Genomic DNA, 21,967 nt, shown 5'->3' with positions numbered 1-21,967 from the left:
AGAGTCAATTTCATTAAATCTCTCCAAAGAAACATGTGCACCTGAGAAAGATAAAATAGAATCGACTCTGAAATGTAGCTATAATCAAATGGACAAATGGAGAATTGTATTCTGCCACATTTTGCAAACTAGCATACACAATAAATAGAAAATGTTCAACAACTTACAACTCATTTGACAACAGAGATGATACTAACAGTTGACTGCACAAACGACCACAAGGTATCTGTTAGCTAAGATATAGTGCAGCAGGCCCATGTGTGTGTGCGCAGGGCGGAGGGGGGGGAGGCATTCTAGAACATGATGAAGGAATCCTTGTTAAAAAAAGATCTGAGGAAAATGGAATAGTCAGAAGAAGTTCATATGGCTTACTGTAGATAACAGATTCATGAAGCAGAACTGACACCATATCAGTCAAAATTTGGACTGTGGTAACAATGCCCAGTGAACTGTTAATGAAAACAAGTCAAACGTTATGCACCCTATAACATGCACCTTGTAAGCTATATGTTCTGAGAATTCAGTTTGCTACATGAAATTCTCTACAGTAATAATCCTCCAGTCGTATGTCAACTAACTGATGGATTTTGTTACTTATTAGGAAAGTCTCATTATTTAGAGGGTGTGGCACAAAGTAAATACAACAATGAACAGCTGCATAAGAGATACTGGTTGTTGGAAAGACAGGTTTGAGAAAATAGGGTAGTGCAGCCTAACACATAACCATAATATCATAAGATCCTTTACTAGTCATCTGAAAGACTGTCTTGCACAATATGGAGAAGACACGATGTGTGCATTTGACTGAAACCACACACATGGATGATTTAATCTTAGAAGTTGTAGGGAGCCAGGCATTTCTCCAGGAAAGACTAATTTGAGTATGTTACTCCAGATAAAATTGATACTACTAAGATTGATTTTCACACTGCTTTATGTTTATTTTCTGTTGCAGTGTGAGCCAGATGTCATCTATATTGCAGCAGACTGTGACCCAATTCAAAGCTGGACAACCATGCCACGTCAGCAGTTATTACTAATTACTCATTTTTCACTCCAAATGTAGGGTCTCTCTCACGAGTATGTCTCCTAACTTCAACCACAATGGTGCAGAAACTACCACAGTGTTGCAATGCAGTCATAATAATGAATCATGGTAAATGGTCACTCGCCCTATTTTCTGGTCACTAAGACATGAAGTGCATATAAAGAAATGGATCTTTCTTGCCAGCAAATTTGATTCAGAAAGTAGTAGGTATTACAGGCTGGGGAATAATCAAAGAGAATAAAACAAGGTCACTCATACTTCCCACAAGGTAGTGGATATCCTGTGAGGTATGTTCAAAAGTGTATACTGTCATCTGATCTGCTCCAGATTTATTGACTTTTTCCCATAACCACACATTATGGACCTGAACTACCACAATTTTTAGAATACTGATAAGCCTGTCAGAATCCACCAGTTCTTTTCTAAAACACCAGGCTCCTTTTCTTGCCCTTGTTCATCTGGCCCAGCCCCACACTTCTTTTCACAACATGCAAACCAATAGTAGTTTACTGTATTTTCTTCACGTGCAACTAGTTCATGGGTAACTTCTTTTCCCCTCATTATCTGGGCCTTCATGGCACAGAAATATCTGCAAACACACATGGGTAAGCTAAGCAGAAAGGACATCAAACAGCCTTTTAAATAAAATAAAAGTAAATAAATAACGACATTAGAGGGTAAGTATCTTGTGAAAGGAAAAGGTAAATGTATCTGTTCGCAAGAACAACTACAGAGATTCTGCAGTACTTCTACACTACAAAAACTACTCAAAATTATGAAGAAAAGTTATCAAAAATCAAGGAACATGCACATAATTTTAGAAATCAGTAATTTTGACTTATGGAATGCAGTGAAATAAGAGACAGGACAAACAACCACAGTACAGGATATCATCATAATCACTGAACTGAAAGGATGGCAATAAACGATATTTTACAGGTAACAAACATATTTAATAATCATTTCTTAAATATAGTAGAGAGTATAGGGACAAAGAGTTCTAGATAATCACTGCAGTATGTTAAAAAGGAAACTGTCATAAAAACCAATCATATGAATTTAACACCAACTTTTCCTCCTGAAATTAAGAAAATTAATATATTCTCTCAAAAAAAAAAAAGCTCATCTGGTTTTGACGGTGTTTCGTATCAAGTACTAAAAATTTGTTCCCATATAATATGCCGCTGCACAGTTAGAGGCGCCATGTCACTGACTGCGCGGCCCCTCCCACTGGAGGTTCAAGTCCTCCCTCGGGCATGGGTGTGTGTGTTGTCCTTAGCGTAAGTTAGTTTAATTAGTGTGTAAGTCTAGGGACTGAGGACCTCAGAAGTTTGGTCCCTTAGGAATTCACACACATTTGAACATTTAATATGCCCCATCTTATCTGAAATCTATAATGCATCACTAGCTCAAAGCATTTTTCCTGAGAGACTGTAATGTACCTTTGTCGAAACCCTCTTTAAGATAGGCGACAGGAGAGACATAAGTAACTACCAACCTGTTTCCTGCTGATATCATTTTCCAAATTTTGTGAGAAGGTGATTTACTGTAGAACAGTATCTCACTTGAACAACAATAATATCTTCAACAAATCTCAGGCTGGATTTCGAATAATTGGTCTACTGAGAATGCCATTTATATGTTCACTCACCAAATTTTACAAGAATTAAGTAATAAAGTAATACCAGTTGGTATTTTCTGCTACCTATCTAAGGCATTTAACTGTGTGGATCACAGTATTCTCCTACATAAATTGAAGTTTCATAGGACTGATGGTATAGCCGACCAATAGATATCATGCTGAATGAAAAAAATGTGGAAAGTTTTAGTTTGGGAACATAATTCTGACTGGGAACAAATCACATACGGGGTTCCCCAAGGGTCAATCTTAGACCCACTATTGCTTCTCACACACAATCAATCTTCCATCTGCTACACAAAAAAGCGCAATTACTTCTTTTTGCTGGTGACGGCAGTATTGTAATCAATCCGAGCACACATACTGAAACAGAAAATATAGAAATATAGCAAGATTTTAAACATGGCTGCAGCAGCAACTGTTAAAATTCTTCACAATAAAGGATGGCAGCCAAAAACAGTTGCAGGATAGAATTTTTTTATTAAAATTCTTGACCAAGGTTTCGGTACATATAAATATACCTTCATCAGAAGTAAACTTCCTGAATAGAAAGACACATTCATTAGAAAAGCCATATCAACGAAAGTGAGAAACAGAAGCTTAAATAACGGTGAAATTGCTAAAGTAATACAGGCACACAATCTTTAGTACTTACTAAAATTACATCATGCACTGGAGAATAATGAAACAATTATGCCAAAAGGCGTCGTCAGTAATTAAAATATCATCTCCATTTGTACAACATGTGTAATGGGCACAGGATCAAAGCGAACAGTTTAACAATGTTACTTCGCCTATGAACTGTTGAGACACGAGTGTGAAGGCACTAAGGTAGATTGTTTCGCCGAGAGAGGGCACTTGCATGTGCCAGACTCGCGCATATTACAATCTATGTACGTATGTATGTATGTATGTATTTATAGATTGTAATATGCGCGAGTCTGGCACATGCAAGTGCCCTCTCTCGGCGAAACAATCTACCTTAGTGCCTTCACACTCGTGTCTCAACAGTTCACAGGCGAAGTAACATTGTTAAACTGTTCGCTTTGATCCTGTGCCCATTACACATGTTGTACAAATGGAGATGATATTTTAATTACTGACGACGCCTTTTGGCATAATTGTTTCATTATTCTCCAGTGCATGATGTAATTTTAGTAAGTACTAAAGATTGTGTGCCTGTATTACTTTAGCAATTTCACCGTTATTTAAGCTTCTGTTTCTCACTTTCGTTGATATGGCTTTTCTAATGAATGTGTCTTTCTATTCAGGAAGTTTACTTCTGATGAAGGTATATTTATATGTACCGAAACCTTGGTCAAGAATTTTAATAAAAAAATTCTATCCTGCAACTGTTTTTGGCTGCCATCCTTTATTGTATAGAAATATAGGCAACAATGTTCTTAAAAGTATCATTGACTGGTTTTTTGGGCAGTTTCATCTGCAATTTTAAAAAGACACTACATATTCAGTTCTCCACATGTAGTGGTACCACACCAATGATAAGAGTAACACACGGTGAAGAAGTAATAAATAGAGTGGAAACTTCAAAATTCTTAGGTTTCCACATTGATGAGAATTTAAATTGGAAGAAGCACACTTTGGAACTCTGAAAACAATTTAGTTCAGCCACATTGTCACTTAGAACCATTGCAAACCTTGGGGAAAGAGAAGTAAAAGTTACCATGTTTTCGTTCAATAACGTCATACGGAATAATGTTCTGGGGTAACTCTTCTTTAAAAGTTAGTCTCAGAAGGGAATTGTACGAATAATATGTGGTGCTCACTTGGTTCAAATGGCTCTGAGCACTATGGGACTCAACTGCTGAGGTCATCAGTCCCCTAGAACTTAGAACTACTTAAACCTAACTAACCTAAGGACATCACACACATCCATGCCCGAGGCAGGATTCGAACCTGCGACCGTAGCGGTCGCGCGGTTCCGGACTGTAGCACCTAGAACCGCTTGGCCACTCCGGCCAGCTGTGGTGCTCACTCATCATCATCATCATCATCATCATCATCATCATCATGTAGACATCTGTTTAAGGAGTTGGGCATTTTGACTGCTACTTCACAGTGTGTTTATTCCCTCAAGAATTTTGTTATAAATAACCCAATGCAGTTCGCAATGAACAATGATGCACATAATTACAATACCAGAAGAAAAAATGACCTTCATGACTCCACAGTAAGGTTGCCTTTAGAACAAAAAGGGGTGCACAATACTGCAATTATAATTTTTGGCAACTTACCAGTGATATGAAATGTCTGACAAACAGCAAAGTAAAGAGCAAACTGAAAAAGCTTCTCCTTGGCAACTACTCCTATTCCATAGAATTTCTATTATTGCAGTGTCTAAAATGTGGTGGGCAGAAATTACTAACACACATCTGTATACTGAGGAAAAAGTAACACTTTATAAATGTCCAGCATGTAGCAATATTTACAAATAGTGAATGTAAAATGACTTGTTTCACATCATTACAGTTTATCGTGCAAGTAGTCCATCAAACATGAAACTAAACAACCAACCTTGACAATATTTTGCATACCAACAGTCTCAAGACATGCTTGTGTGCAGGCATGTGTTTCATACCATCCTTTACAGATAAAGATTAATAGTACCACATCGAAACAATATTGATTTTACACACAATGCCACCTGATCTTTGAGTGTAATTTTCTTGAATCAAGGCCATGAATGATTAAAAAAAATACTTGTTTTGTAAATAAAACTGCCTTTTGTTGCTGCAACTTATTTTTCCCCAGGCGCGTTTTGCTTGTTTCTTGTTTTAAGGCATCTTCAGTGGGGTCTGTAATGATACAGTTGTGTTATTTTAGATTATGAAACAGTTGACTTAGCATTTCTTTACATGATAAATTTATTCCTTACAGTTTGCTGCGATATGCGTTTCCTCTCATCTGATCTAGAGGTTGCACTACCACTTTATTTTCGAAACATAAGCGCAGTTTTGTATTCCGAACTTTTTCGCACTGTTCACCATATTTCTCCACCTTTTTTGCGGTGTACTATTATTCTTTTGCCACTAGATGTAGCTATTTGTTCGAACACTGTGCTTTTAACAACAGAAATATTGTAACTTCACTATGAGTTTCTTCCTCTTTGGTTTGTTTACCTACATGTTATCAACCTAACAAAGAATATATTCAACACACACACACACACACACACACACACACACACACACACACACACACAGTGTTGCGAAGTGTTGAATACAAATGTAATAGCTCTTAGAGAGTGGTTGAAATTTTAATGAATTTTATTTATAAGCAGATCAATTACCAATGGGGTCCCCAGTTCCAGGAGCCTTAGCAAATATTTTTGTAAATCACATTGTACAGATCATTTTCACAAAAATAGTAGCAAAAGAATCCAGTGCATTATGTTGGTTTAGGCATATAGATGACATCCTCTGCTTAAAAGATGAACCACAAACAGAAATTGAGAAACAACATACTGATTCCAACAAAGTACATAAAAATATAATCATCACAATTGAAAGAGAATAGAATAACCAAATTAACTTTCTGGATATAACAAGCAAAAAACAAAACAATAAGCAACAAGCAAGTTTGGAATACAAAACTGTGCTTACGTTTCAAAAATAAAGTTGTGGTGCAACCCCCAGACCAGATGAGAGGAAACGTAGATCACAGCAGACTGTAAGTAATAACTTAATCATGTAAAAAGAAAAAAACGCTACGTCAACTGTTTCATAATCTAAAAATAACACAACTGCATCATTACAGACCTCACTGAAGATGCCTTAAAGCAAGAAACAGGCAAAACATACCTTGGAAAAATAAGTTGCAGCAACAAAAGGCCGTTTTATTTACAAAACAAGTATTTCTGTGCTTGCTGAAGAGGATGGCCACACAAACAAACTTGATGTCAAAAATCCTTTGTATACTTCCATAACTAGCCTTCTGCAGTACACACAACTGAATAATACTCCAAACATGGACTGTTACACCACTGCAACCCACATCCATTTTATATTGGCATTCATCTCTTTCAAAGTCTTCTTTTCAGATGTTTTCTATTTGCACATTTTTGCCCCACCACAAGTTTCTCACATTCTCATATTTTCGTCTCTCTCTCTCTCTCTCTCTCTCTCTCTCTCTCTCCCCCCCCCCCCCCCCCCCTCTCATGATTGTCTCTCCACATCTGCCATAGTTGTCTAATTGTCTTTCCCATTTCCTTTTACCTTTTATTTGTAAATACACTCACAGTTCTTTGAAATGTTGTAAGCTCGTATATATGTACTCTCAAATTCTCTCTCTTGAGCAACAATTAAGAGAGATTTCTATTGTTCTTCAGCACTTGCATAGCTTATTATTTCCTTTTCCACAGTCCTATTTTCCACTCTCTCTTCACAAAGGAGGAATTCTCAAGTACTGGAAACTTCACATGCTTCTCTATTTCTACCACGTACAAGTCAATCGTGCTCTCTCTGTCACAGAATGGGGAAAAAAAAAAAAAAAAAAAAAAAAAAAAAAAACACACATTCTGTAATCTACAATAGGCACATTTCTAGAACTAATCTTTTTCTCAAATAGATAAAACAGTGATTCTACATCTATCAAAATTATTCATTCTATTCATTTTTTGATATACTGTTCAGTATCCACACTGTTAAACGCCAGTATTTAAATTTCTTATAGCACTGTAGGAAACACTGTATATGACACTTGGCTTCATGTAAGTCAGGGAAAAAAAGCTTTGGAGAAGTTATAGTTCTCATTTGTTTGAAAGTCATAATGAGATAGATGTGTGTAACAGTTCTTTTATTTCATAAGTTTAGATATTCTCTTAGAAACTCTCCTTCTCCTCCCCTAACGGACCTCATGACAAATTGCAACTGTAGTTCGCTACATCAAAGTAAATACATGTCTGAACACCAAGGCATGCAATAGATTCATTTAAGTAAATACAATAAATCTGCAACATGTAAGCAGATACATACTTTCTCTGTGAGACAGTGGAAAGTTTATACCTAAAAATAAACTTTTTTATGTTGTCCCCTGTAACATCACTTTACTTTGGCAAAGTTTCTCCAGTAAGTAGAGTTCACCTCTGAAGCACTATTCTGGAAGGCCTGTAAAACATGTCCACAGTTGTCATTATGTCTTCACTGAACTCCGTTTTGAATCAAGTTTCTTTAGATGTGGAAGAAACAGGAGTTACAGAGTGCAGGAACTACCAAAAACTGCATGCTCCAACCATTAATGCCCTGATCTCACAATTTTCCAATTGTCAAAGCAGATGTGGAAAGATGGACTGTGTAGAGAAAAACAATTTTGTTGTGAAACATAGCAACCTAGGTCTCTACTCTTGTATTTGTTCATTCAGTTGGTCCTTTTACAAGGAAATAAATAAGAACTGCTTTGGCACACACGAAAAAACTGAAAGAAAAAAGAAAAACCTTTCCAAAAGATGAACCCAATTTCATGTTTTTGGTACAGGGTCACACTCTTCCTTCCACTGCTTCAATGGCTCAGGATAAACCAAAGCTGTAAATAGTGCTTCATTTTTATGCCAACCTGTTTCAAACAAAGATTAGCATCTGTGGCACATTTTGTTGCTTTTACTTGTGGTATGGGGCCTGTCTGAAATTAGTGTTCATTATGTTGATTAAAATGCTTAATAGAGCTCCAATTACACTGATACTTACAATATTTGTGGAACAACTGTCTGGAAATTCTGCATTTTGTTGCCTATGGTTTAGGAGGTTTGTGGTGTTGTACAGTATATACATCAAGCAGAGTTCACTAAAAGTAGTCACCATTCCAAAGAAGTTTTTAACACCATAGTGCTTTACTAGGCATGGAGGTGGCATGTAGTTGCTTTCCCTCTGTTAATGTATACAACCATGTGCTCTGAAGTAGTTTATTGTTGCCCATATAACATAATTTGCAGCTTTACAAATACGCTAAAGGAAAGGTCTACGCGGAATACAAATAATGCAAAGAGTATTGAGACATTCGGTCACCAACAGGCACAAAAATAATGGAGAATGCACACACGTCGCCCCCCCCCCCCCCCCACACACACACACACACACACACACACACACACACACACACACACACACACACACACCGTAGTTACCATGCAGGTGTATCGGTACCCCATTAACATTGGGGAACAATTTGTCAGGAAGTTAAGAATGTTCAGCCTTGTTTATGTGCCCCTGAAAGAATCAATGCCTTAACTCTACCATTAGTTGTTACCTCTATGCCTCCCATTACATAATTTTCAGGTTTGGTGAATCTTTTCAAGGTTTTTTCTTTTTTTTTTTTTGATGCATAAAAGCTATGAAACACCTAGCCGACAAGACATCTCCTTGGTGGGCCAATGTCTCATCTTCAGTAATATTATTATAATCACTAACTATTTCTCCTTTGAAGGGATGGTACACACAAATATATGGCACAGCCATGGGCACCTGCATGGCACTGTCATATGCCAACCTCTTCATGGGCCACCTAGAGGAAGCATTTCTAGCTTCCCGAAACTCCAAAACCCAAGACCCCTGGTCTGGTTCAGGTTTACTGATGATGTCTTTGTAGCCTGGACCAAAGGCCAGGACACATTCCTCCACAACCTCAACACCTTCTCTCCCTCCTACTTCACCTGGTCCTCCTCCATCCACCTTCACAGATGTCTATCTCCTCCTCTCATAGCTCCACACAACCCACCAGTCATCAACAGTACCTGCACTTTGACAGCTGCCACCCCTTCCACACCAAAAAATCCCTCAAACAAAGCCTGGCCACTTGTGGTAGACGCATCTGCAGTGATGAGAACTCTCTTGCCCAGTATGCTGAAGGCCTCACAAGGGCTTTCACAAACGGACATTAACCTCCAGAACTAATTCACGAACAAATCTCCAGAGCCATACCCCCCCCCCCCCCCCACTCCTAATCCTCATGCCAATCCAAAGAAGCACCCCCACTTGCTACCCAGTACCACCCATTACTGGAATGACAGAACCACGTCCTTTATCAGGGCTACCATCATGTCCTGAAATGAGGGACATCCAACACAAGATACTTCCATCCCCTCCCGAAGTGATGTTCTGTTGCCCACCCAACCTCCTCAACATCCTGGTCCACTCCCACCCCCAGTCCACTGCCACAGGGATCACACCCTTGTGGAAGACTGAAGCAAGACCTGCTCCATCCACTCACCCAGCACCACCTACGCCAGTCCCATCACATGCTTGTCCTACCCCATCAAAGGCTTTGCCACCTGTGAAAGCAGGCATGTTATATACCAGGTCTGCACTTTTGCTTCTCCTACGAGCCTTAAGAAAGTAAGTTCAGTCCAAAAACTATTAAAGCTGTGTACCTTTCGCATGTGTACCAACTGACGACATAGCGCTTCTGTCTTTCGGTGAGCAGTCTCCGTTATTCCTAAATAATTCATAATTCTCAAGCTGAATTTTTCGTATATTATTATTTTTTAATTAAACCTTCCAAGCACTGTTAATAACCCCCTTTCTTTATCATTATTCAACAAATGCAGCACCCAACTTGTATAACACTTATTCACAGTTAATTATTTAAGATCTATTGCATTCTGTCTTCTAGTTTGCATACGATATCGGCTGTTTCATAGACCTGTAATTGTCTGTCATCCAACACAATATTGCACAATTTTCAGTACTAGTACTATGTGGCATCTTTGACCTAAATCACCTTCATGAGAGGGAAGACCATATTTGAATTCAGCCATCTACTTCTTAGCTGTTGAATGTGAAGAACAGCCTACTCATAAACTTTCAAAATTAGTTTGCTGACTGCAAATTCTTTGACATCAGCTGTGCTGGGCATAGATCTACCATCCCACAGTTACATATGAAAGTTTGTGCCAGACGGGGACTGAAACATGAATTTCCTTGCGGCCCTAGACAGGCACGCGACAATGACTTTGGTCTCGATTACTCATTGTCTCATTCTGCCTCTCATGGGGAAGTTGCGAGCATTAGGCAATTATTTAGAGAACTACAATAGAACATGTACGACAGTATGACATGGGGGAAGTTTGAGTCAGTCCAGGAAGTGTGCTCAGACAGCCAAAGTGGTTAAGCCATACACTTGCAATAAGCAGGAAATCCGAGTTCGAGTCCTGCACCAGCACTTATTTTCATATGTCACTACTGGAAAGAAGACTAATACCTATTACAACGATGTCAAAGAATATGCAGTTAGTGAACTAATCTTGAACGTATTTCGTGGAGCTGTGGAACATCAACAGTGTGTGTTTTCAGACATGCAGATAAGAACTATTTATACACATTTGCGAACTTCAGAACAGTTTTTGTGGACAATAATCATCCAATAAAGTTATGATGGCTTGGTATTCCAATTTATCCACTTGAATGAAACACAAATATCACAACTACTTTAAAAATCTTTTCGTTATATTAAGCACCTAAGATCAGAATGTACTTTGAATATACGTCATTCATATCTTGGTTTAAGCAGCACACTGCCTGGTACTACCAAAAATGGTTGCCACGCATTCTATCATTTACCTTCTGATCATGTCAGACAGACAACCACCAATTTTTATAAACACATAAGTATATGTACATCAATCCACACGTACCTAGGGCTCATTCTTTGTTGCAAGAATCTCAGTTCTCTTGAATTTTTTTCAACCAAAACAACCAATTTAAATAAGTTACAGAATGATCAAACTTACATATGAAATACCATGTAATTCAGTTAATGTCTGAATGCCTCCGAAACTTAACAATATTGATGAAAAACTTTGACTATCAATCAATATGTGTAAAGTCCACATTAAAATCTAACACCACTGATCAAAATCATACCTATCATATTTCATGATATTTCTTCCACAAGGCTACATACTGTCAATATTTTGGCACTAACTCGTGTATTTCTTGTCAGCTATTTACTTAAGGAACACTACTTGCTAGCAGCAAATGGAAGCCAAGTGCATATTTTTGTGCGAAATTATATCACTTGCTCCTATATGTTTTTGAATGAAGTATGAATCATGATTTTATTATATAGTAATTACAGTTTTACATTCTCTTATGAAGACCTGCTACTATGGTAATAAAATATATAAAATGCCAGATCAAAGAAGTCAAATGTGTGAAAAAAACAGGCCTTAATAGGATTTTTTATGTTGCATTTTTATTTTGACCATAAAGATTAATGTTAAAATGAAAGACAACATGAACAAAGATGTACCAATATACCGTAATAACAAGGGAAAAAGATTAAGGTTTCATGTCCCGTCAACATCGAGGTTATTAGAATTGGAGCACGCACACTGTGTTTCCAGGATGGGGAAGGAAATCAATGGTGCCCTTTGGAACTATTGAAAACCTGAATCTGGATGGCTGGATGCAGATTTGAACTGTCGTCCTCCTGAATGCTAGATCCACATGTTACAAGTAACAAGAGCTTTTCTTAAATATTAATCTGTTTCCTACATAATGTAAATCAATGCCGTACTTTACCTGCTTGTTATATAGAAACACAGTAGTATTAATACTGCACATCAGATCCATTGCAATAATTACAAGTATACAGTACTGTGAAGAACAGACCAAGAAACAATCTGTAACTGATTTAATTTGTGTAATGTATGATGGAAACTACCAGCAGCCTATATCGATGCAAGTTTTATAGCAGATTCAGAGTCATAGTTACACATGAAAATAAGTTCCTAAATCAATACAAATAAAAATTCTTTAAGCAATGAAGGAGTCTGTGTGCACCACAAGGAAAGTTTTTAAGCATACTATATAGCCTTTAAAACAAAATAATAGATGCCAGACTCCCAAGGACCTGAATTTCATTGTTTATAATAATTTATAAAAAACAAAAACTTCTGTAACACAAACCACAACTTACAACCCCAGATATATGGTCTAGAGTGTGTCTGTATATACAAATGGCCACGTTCAAGTAGGACTCATGCTATGAGGATTCCATACACACTTATCTGCACAGATAATTAGTTTAACAATACATTTTTAAGAACAAGTTTGCAAGTATCAAAATACACGAGATAAATGGCTGGATCTTTCGACTTCACTGACACAGAAGCTTACATTTTTTACACAGCCAAGGAATTGTAGACCTTAGAATGTGACAAATTTCTACTTGCTACCTCTACCTGTTCGTAACAAAAAGGGGGATCAAGAGACTGACATTGAAGTAATCCTATAATGGTTCCATTTTTACTCATCCACACTAAAAGAGAGAGTACAAAGAAAGCAACTTCAAACAGCTGTTGCACAGCATCATATTTGTGCATCAGAGTTTGTAGTGAGCATCTGCAGAAGCACAAGTGACAAGGCGCCAACAAACACAAAATATTTAGTGTAAACAAAAACAAAGTGACTTACAGACACATGTTCAATAATGACACATGCATCCAATTACATATAAAAATGAAACTGCATTCAACAACATCTACTAATGATACTACCGACGGCAGTATGGTTTGATAGGTTGGCAGCACTTTAACACAACGCTACCATCCCAAAGCCTCAGTTGTCTATCTAAGTCACTGAATGATGGTGAAGGACTAATTACTATATGAGAAACGACATAGGAGACATGAACTATTTTGAAGACGTATGAATGGGAGTCTCAATGCCAGCACTAGATTCACATTTTTTTAAGGGACAGGAGAGCAGCAAACATCTCTGCCAGGGAAAAGTAGCAAGAAAACAGTGATGGGAAAGATCTACATCTGTGTCTAACATCTACATCCACATACATATTCCACAAGCCACCACCTGGTTCATGGCAGAGGCTAGTTTGTACCACTACTAGTCATTTCCCTTCATGTTCCACTCGTAAATATGCCTCCATATGAGCCCTAATTTGTCTTATCTTCACGGTCCTTACAAAAAATGTATACTGACAGCAGTAGAATCTTTCTGCAATTAGCTTCAAATGACATTTTTGAACCAAGATTGCAACAATCTCTGTATTCTCAGCATTTTAGAAATCAACAACTATTTATCTGCTCTTTACAGAAAGTACTTCACAAGGCTGCATGTCCATACCATCTGCACTGAACCCACAGATGTCTCAATCTATACTCTGTAGACTGAAGTCACATCCAATTACAAGGCTGCGACAAAAAATAATGCCTCAGAATTTTTTATGTGAAAACTTTCAGTTTTTTAGATGTTACAACTTTATTAACATTCTACATCTTTATTCTTCATTTTAATTTATTTGCAGCCCTCTGCCACTAGAGGGCTATGAACTGTAGCGTGTAACATGGTAGTGTGTTATGTACCTACATCACTGCATGAGAAACAGCGTGCTGTAATCGAGTTTCAAATTTGACGAGTTTGTCCTCACATGGAGCACCCTCCCCTTCAGCATGGCAATGCCAGAACTCTCACAAGTGTTGTGACATCTGCAACAATCCAACACCTTCTGTTCACAGTCATCGATCATCCTCCATATAGTCCCGACTCAGCTCCATCCAATTTTCATCTTTTTCCAAAATTTGGAAAACACCTTCGAGGATTTCACTTTGATAATGATGGACTGGTGCAAGCTGAAGTAAGGTTGTGCCTTCCTGAACAAAGTCAAACACTCTACAGTGACAGCACCAACTAACTAGTCTCTCGAGGGGATACATGTTCATCCCCATCTTGAGAAATAACTGTGTAGGCATGACGAATAAACATGTAAAATGCTAATAAATCCTTTTAAGAGATTTCACATAAAAAATTCATAGGCATTACTTACCAGTACATCCTCTTACTAATGCATGATCTGGGTTTTTCTGTACTACTGAGTGTAGACTTTCACAGAATAATTCTAAAACTGTCACAGCAAAATTAGGTGACTGGTAAAGACGTACAATAATTAATTTGAGGTAACCTAGACCAGCATCAAGATAACTTCACAGTCAGACTCAATACGCAATTTTGACTGTAACAGGCAATATTTTTGTCAGCTTCAATACACACTCCCCTTCCTTTGGCATCTGATCTGCCTTTTCTATAAAAGTTTAATGTCTAACTGAACATTTCAGAGCTTTCTACTTCAGTTTTCAACTAGCTCTCGGTTCCACAAACAATTTCAGCATGACAGCTTTCCTGGAATGCACTAAGTTCATGAACTTTGTAACAAATATTTAGGCAATTTATTGTTAACATTTCGATTGTCTAAGCGTCTTTACATTGTATGAGATCCGATTTTGCTCTCTGCATACCAACTGGTGAATGTTCATCAGAGGATCTCAAAACTACCATCCAGCCTCATAGAAAACCACTTGCATTACAAGTACTCTGCTACCTGAAGAGCTGTTCCTTTGTGTAGTGCACTCCTGAGCTATCAATGGGAGTGCTACAATTCCACACCACTTAACACAGGTACAGAAAATGATCGAGTAACCCTAAGAACTAAGTACAAAAATCTGATAACATAGTGGAATCTGCCAACTAGTAAATCTTAAGTGCAACTAGAGATCTAGAAGCAAACATTCCTTTGTAGAGCTACAAAGCAGCAGTATTTCATGAGACTTGCAAAGAATGAGGTCCATAGGAACAGATACTGAGCTAGTTCTGTAAAACTGTGGTTGATTTGTTGTATGTGAATTAACACACCAAACTACCACATCTTCACTTCCTCATTCGTAAGGCAAGTCCATGGAGAATAACGTTGCTAACTGAAGTAAAAGCCATCTATAAGCATGTTGCCATTCCACATTGGAAAGTTGTGCTGATATTTGTAACTTCACTTTGGCTAAATGGAAGAAGCAAAACAATTAAAATGAGAAGCAAATGACGGCGGTACTATCTATGCACATAACAATAGAAAAAGGCAAGCTGAACAGAATGCTGAAAAAAAGGTGCAGAAAAGTGACACTGACTATGAATGGAACAAAGCAGAAACACAAAAGCTTGAGATGGAACTTCAGAGTACACCCATGAAAATATATTGCACTTCTAATTTTTAACATGCATCAGTCTGTAGTAAAAACAGTTCAAGGACATCGAAATGAAGGTGAAAGTGAAAGCAGCTGAAATGTTTATCACACCTAGAAAAATCCTGTTTCCACTAAGCAGTAAAACTCAACATTGATGAAGACAGAAAGTACTTTGTAGTCTTTCGTAGATGGAAATGCCCACCTAGAAGACAGAAGACTGTTGCTGGATCTATCCATTATTTCATGTCAATAGCACGTGCACTGCTGAACCAAACCATTATGACCACATTCCACCACGACACTGATGTCTGGTGGCATTCCAACCATGTGATGAGCTGCAGAAGGGTTATTTGCAGAACAGCGATGAATAGAGTATCATTCTAATGATTGAAAGGGTCGCAAATGGAGAATCCAAGACTTTGACAAAAGGCAGATTGTCACGACCTGGAGCCTGGGAATGAACATCTCTGAAACAGCAAAGCTTGCACGATCTTCACATGATGCTGTCGTGAGTATCTGTGTAAAACAGTTGTAGGGCAGTAAATCAGCAGTAGACAACACAGTGTAGGAGATCCACACCTCATGACAAACTGTGGAGGCACGTTGAAGACAGGGCAGGCAGCTATCTATGGCAGATCTGATGGACAAGTACACTACTGGTGCAGGCACAAGTGTTTCTGAACACCTTGTTCAGTGCACACTGTTGATCATGGGGCTCCACAGAAAATTACACCTACTTTTCCCATGTTGGCCCAATACAACAGCAGCAGGTAAAAAATCATCAACAATGGACCACGAATCAATGGAAACATGTCACCTGGTTGGACTAATCATGTTTCTTTTTACATCAGGTAGATGGTTGTGTCTTGATATACTATCACTCAGGCAAAAAGCTGCCACATGCACCACGCCTCTGGTGCTGTTGGGAGCAGCATTATGCTATGGAGGACAGTCAACAGGGCTTCTATGGATCTGTAGTAGTAATCAATGGTGTCATGACAAATACGGATGACAAACATTCTTGTGAACCACTTGCATCACTTCGTGCTTGATATGTTCACTGACAGCAACAGCATCTTCCAGCACGAGAACTGTCTGCAGGACAAACCCAGAACTGTGCTACCGCAGTTTGAGTTGCATGGCAGTGGATTCACATCAATGTCTTACCCACCAAATTCATCTGACACACACCCCACAAAACCCATCTGGGATGCTATCAGGCACTAGATCCATACCTACAAACCCTCCACAACATTTAAGGAATTGCATCACCCTTACGTACATTTCTTGTGCCATATGCCCCCATAAATCTTCTGAAGATTGTCAAATTCATGTCATTCAGAACTGCTACTGTACTGCATTCCAATAATAGGCCAATATGTTATTAAGCAAGCAGTCATAATGTCTCATCTTCTCAGTGTCATGGAACTGAGGTGCTCATGAAAGAATTAGTTGTTACTGTAACATGACTCCAAAAATATTACAGCAAATAATACATTTTCTAGCAGTCTGCTACATTGACTGCAGCAGAGAACATGCAATGTTAATGTTTTTGTGGTTCACTGATTACAATTCCAAATGACGGTATTTTACATGTATGCAAACACAAGCAAAAAAAAAAGAAATTGAATAAACAGGGTGGGAAACAAATAGCCCAGTCCATAAGCCACTCACAATATTATACCACAGCACAAGACTTGACTTACTACATTTCTAGAGGATTCTCTGTAAAAACCCTGTTCTCCACTCCCAAAAAGTAAACTACTGTACTTCACACCAAAGAACCTACTGCACACAAATAAAATGCAAATTGTAACAACATTCAAATCACCGAATGTGTAAAAAGTACAGCTAATGAAACCAATGACTAACAAAACAGAAAAAGCTGACATACTAGCCAGTTTTCTACATTACACCACATGTCGCCTTATAGTGCCCATATATTTTTAAAGAAGTACAGGGAGAAAGAAAGGAAACAAAAAAAAAAAATTTAACGTTTCATATATTTCAGCTATAAAATTAAATTAGCTGTACATCTCTTCGTACTGAGGTGTTTACGAACATTTGCTTGATAACCTTACTGACTGTTTGTACCATAAAGTCTGACCTATTATTGAGCACAACCTAAGTAATTTTTAGTAACTTAGTCCAAGCGAACATTTCCCCATATTTCCCCAAAAATATCTTCTGCAAAAATCATTGCAATTATCATCTTCATTACATCAACTAAAACAGAAGTACACTAAAAAATTAAAAATACAAAAATAAACATGAAAATAAAATTAAAAAAATGAGTTACGGAGTTTATCTCCAAAGGGTTTAAGAGTTTACATAAACTGCAGTAATTACATATTTTGCAAAGGTAATTAAGCTATTGTGTTCTTGCTGGAATTTGTAGTAGACCTGCTACAATGAGCATTGATGGGTCTAGAGATTCTGAGGTGGTCAATGAGGAGTTTGAGCACCAACGTCTGTATACTCTCTATGAATGGTCATTTTGTTGTAGGCCTAAGTGAAAGCACTTAGTAACTGCAAGACCATGTTGTATGCAAGAATCATCATCTTTTCTGAATCAATCAATCAAACCCCCCCCCCCCCTCTCTCTCTCTCTCTCTCTCTCTCTCTCTCTCTCTCTCTCTCTCTCTCTCTCTCTCTCTCTCACACTCTCTCTCACACACACACACACACACACACACACACACACACACACACACATGCACACACACACACACACTTATATATATCCTTTCCTAAATGTGTGCTGCTCAGTGGCTATTCTTTTCACAGAGTAATCAGCTATCTTCTTCCATTACCATACTGGTGTATCACCAAACTTCGTTCATTACAATGTTTCAAATCAAAGCCTTCATATTAATTCTCTCTCTGTAAAATTATCTACCATCTGTTGTGCAAAATATTCTGCTTTCTTATACTGGACAGAAATGAAAGTTTATTGCTCCCTTCAAATGAGTTACTGCTTATCAGTTTTCATGCTGAGAACTCTTTCATATTCCCAACACTCATCGTATCTGCAGAGATGTTTCAGACCAGTAACTATGAATAAACTGAGCAAAATGTATGTACACTTTTCATTTCATAAAACTGGCATGAATTTTCTTCTGTTCTAACTTCACAGACTTTTATCCCTTCCGTAAAGCACTGCTTCATCCTCACTCCTCTTGTCTCTTCTTTTATAAGTAACACAATTTTCTTTAAAATCAACTGAAATCAATGAATTCTGATAGGTAGATCATAACCTGGTTTTCTGATAGGTCCCATTAACTTTCCTCTATTAATTAATTTAAGATCTGCTTCTATTTCTTTCTCATCTAATAAATAATTCAACTGTGCAGGTGGAGGTTTCCGCCTCTTCTCTGGAATTGGAACTGGATCGTTTGGACGACGACGTAGTTTCCTCGTCATGACCGGTTTCACCTAGAACATATCGATTTATAATTACAGTAAGAAATTAAACTAACAAACGTTAAGTTTCCCTTGTATTAAAAATAATGTGTCTCCACATGAGTTATATTGCAAGGAATAAAAATAATTTACTGAATTCAAAAGTCTTTCCCAATATCACACTTTTCCTGTTTTAAGGAAGTATTGTGATTCACTTTACTTTTGATAGTTACTAGTGAACGAGATTTCACAATACACTTCAAAAATTTGAAATCATTTAGTTCCCAGATCATTTATAAACATTCATGACAAAATTGTGCGCCAAACAAGAACTAACCCATTTCCTGCCTGATCAAGCTTTACAAACCAACTAAGCTTCAATCTTCCATTCATCTCTCTCCACACAAACAAAATCCATAGATGATTTTCCATAACATTTGGACTAGCGGCTCTGGCAGAAAATTTATAGATGATATCTTAATCTGAGGCATTTTACTGATGCTGTTCATACTCTACTGAAAAAATGTAAATTATCCCAACAGCATCCCTGTGGACCAGTCTACCTACACAAGTCCAACTGCCTCGAAGGAGAAGCCTTTGGCAAGCTAAAGATTTGAGTCATTCCATGCGATACGCATGGATAGTCCAATTGGTTGCCCACTGTCAATGAAAAGCAGAGACAAGTCCCAGTCAAGCGCACACTTGTCAGAGATACACTGTAGCCTGTAGTTCACTTAAAACTGTCACAACTATTCTTATTTTATACAGAAAACGAATAACTAAGACTAAAAATTTACGAAGATTTAAAAGAATGTAATGAATGGCTACAGAAAAAGAAACTGAACCACGCCCAACGTGAACATTTAACAGGAGTGAAAGAGGAAGAGAGCAAAGAGCAAAGTTTTGGAGGTAAGTTTCTAAACAACTGCAAAGGTGAAGAAAAATAAATCCCAGCTATAATGAACAATAACACCTTTTTCCATGTAAGTCTTCCTAAAGAAGATAGTACTTTTACTTCTCCATGTCTTCATAAGTACTTCTCCATGTCTTCATTTTCCTTAACCTATCTTCTTCCTTACGCCCACTAAGACACACACTTATTCAAAAGTTTCAAGATTTAAGGGGACCACACTGTGGTTCAGGTCGAAAAAAATCTATTTTCGGTTTTCATCATATTTCGATAGATTACTACAGTACCTCACAATACTTACTTCCATAGAATCTCCTGTCAACTCCATAGTGTGACGTTCAGATTCTATAAGTTTTCTCTTTTCCTCCAAATCACTTATAAGCGTCTCACGAAGTTCTATCTTCTTTTCTTCAAATTCTTTTGCTGCTGCCTTTTTTTCAATAGTGTAATCTCTTTCCACACACTCATTTAAATAATCCCTTGAAATGATGTTTAAACGCAACCTGAAACACACAAGTAAGGTGCCCAAATGAGCTTTCTTCTCTCTTTCACACTTTAACCCTAGAACACTACAGGCTGGAAAATCTTAAATTACTACTAAACCACCGTGAAGTTTACTACTACACATTTTATTCAAAGAATCTCATAATTTATAGATTATGGATCAGTTACTTTCAAGTATTTGATCTCTAATATTATGTCACATATTAGATTGAGTACAGAAGTCCTGTTTTATACCCTACTGCAGTTTTAAATTTTATGGGAGTTTAGTAATCTTGGGTTACATACAATTCAATTTTTATCTGTAGTTCAGACACTGCACAATATTTCCACTGAAAAACACTTCGCTTCAAAATTCTTCACCTCTCAATTTGACAAATGAAATATCACTTAACTGCAAAGAACACAGTAGCCAGAAAACAACAGAGTGAGATTATAAACATTACTTCCAAGCCAAATTTCATCTACTCACATCTATTTCTCCCACACCCAAAATGAAATAAAATCCAAATATTTAACACTTAGTACTTTGAGAGTGAAAAGTGATTTTCAATTAATATTTGATATTTCAATCAAAAAATCATTCTGAACTGACTCCTCAACCAATACCGAAGTTTCAAGCCACCCTTCGTTGGGTAACTACCATTGTCATAAGTTATATGATCAATCTGTAATCTACAATGGTTGGAACTTAAATAGTGACAACCATTCATTCACAACTGATACAAAAGAGTTACATGTTTGCACCTGTTACTGTCCTTCAAAGTAGTCCTCAGTGTTGTGTAGAACCCATTTCCAGCTATGTGGAAGCCGTACTTTACCGTTAGCAGAGCCTGTTCTGTTGATGGTGCGTTGGAGCAGTCTACTGCCTGTCGAATCTCTGGAACAGTTCTGAAGCGAATTCCACAAACTGGTTCCTTTATCTTCGGAATCAAATCAAAGTCACAAAGGCTTAAGTCCGGGGAATATGGTGGATGGTACAGTACTTCCCAGTCCCATCGACTGAACAGAGCAGCCACAGCTTGAGCTATATGCGCCTGCGCTATGTCATGCAAAATGATGGGTGGGCACTGCCGATTCCTCGCACGCCTCTTTGACCTTGATGACACTGTCGTGCTGTATGACCTCTGGCACATTCAATCTTGATCAAAATCCATTGTTCCTGTTTCGAAAACATAATGACACCATTATGTTACACCGCTCGCTCACAAGTGACTGTGTTTCCCTCAATTGTGCGCACGCCAATAACATGGGGCGGGCGAGTCCATTTGCTCGGAGGTGCTATCAGTGACAATAGTAGATTCCACTGAATCATGTCTCCATAGCAGTGTTGCCACTATTTAAGTTCCCACCTACATAAATTAACCAACTGGGTCTATTATTACCAACACTTCCAATTAATTCATATTTATTATTATTAATTGAGAAAGGAGAAAACACTTACAACTCAGGGAAAATTCTATGACACTTGAAACTAACAGAAAA

At 37.8% G+C, this 21,967-nt stretch overlaps 1 protein-coding gene across 2 annotated transcripts in view; it reads right to left on the bottom strand.

The window, feature by feature from the left end:
- LOC124613323 (sin3 histone deacetylase corepressor complex component SDS3) overlaps positions 1-21,967 on the bottom strand; it is a 119,461-nt gene that overhangs the window by 24,345 nt on the left and 73,149 nt on the right. For both annotated transcript variants that reach the window (XR_006979634.1, XM_047142023.1), the window contains exons 4-5: positions 20,283-20,484; positions 18,927-19,104 (exon numbers count right to left, since the gene is read on the bottom strand). Coding sequence is in view for 1 of the 2 variants with exons in the window: in XM_047142023.1 (XP_046997979.1) it covers positions 18,927-19,104; positions 20,283-20,484 (380 nt within the window). In the remaining variant the exon portion in view is untranslated. The remainder of the gene's footprint in view (positions 1-18,926; positions 19,105-20,282; positions 20,485-21,967) is intronic.

The sequence above is a fragment of the Schistocerca americana genome, chromosome 1 (assembly GCF_021461395.2).
Source record: "Schistocerca americana isolate TAMUIC-IGC-003095 chromosome 1, iqSchAmer2.1, whole genome shotgun sequence".
NCBI lineage: Eukaryota > Metazoa > Arthropoda > Insecta > Orthoptera > Acrididae > Schistocerca > Schistocerca americana.
The sequence above is the reverse complement of the archived record's forward strand: the minus strand, read 5'-3'. Positions and strand labels throughout refer to the sequence as shown.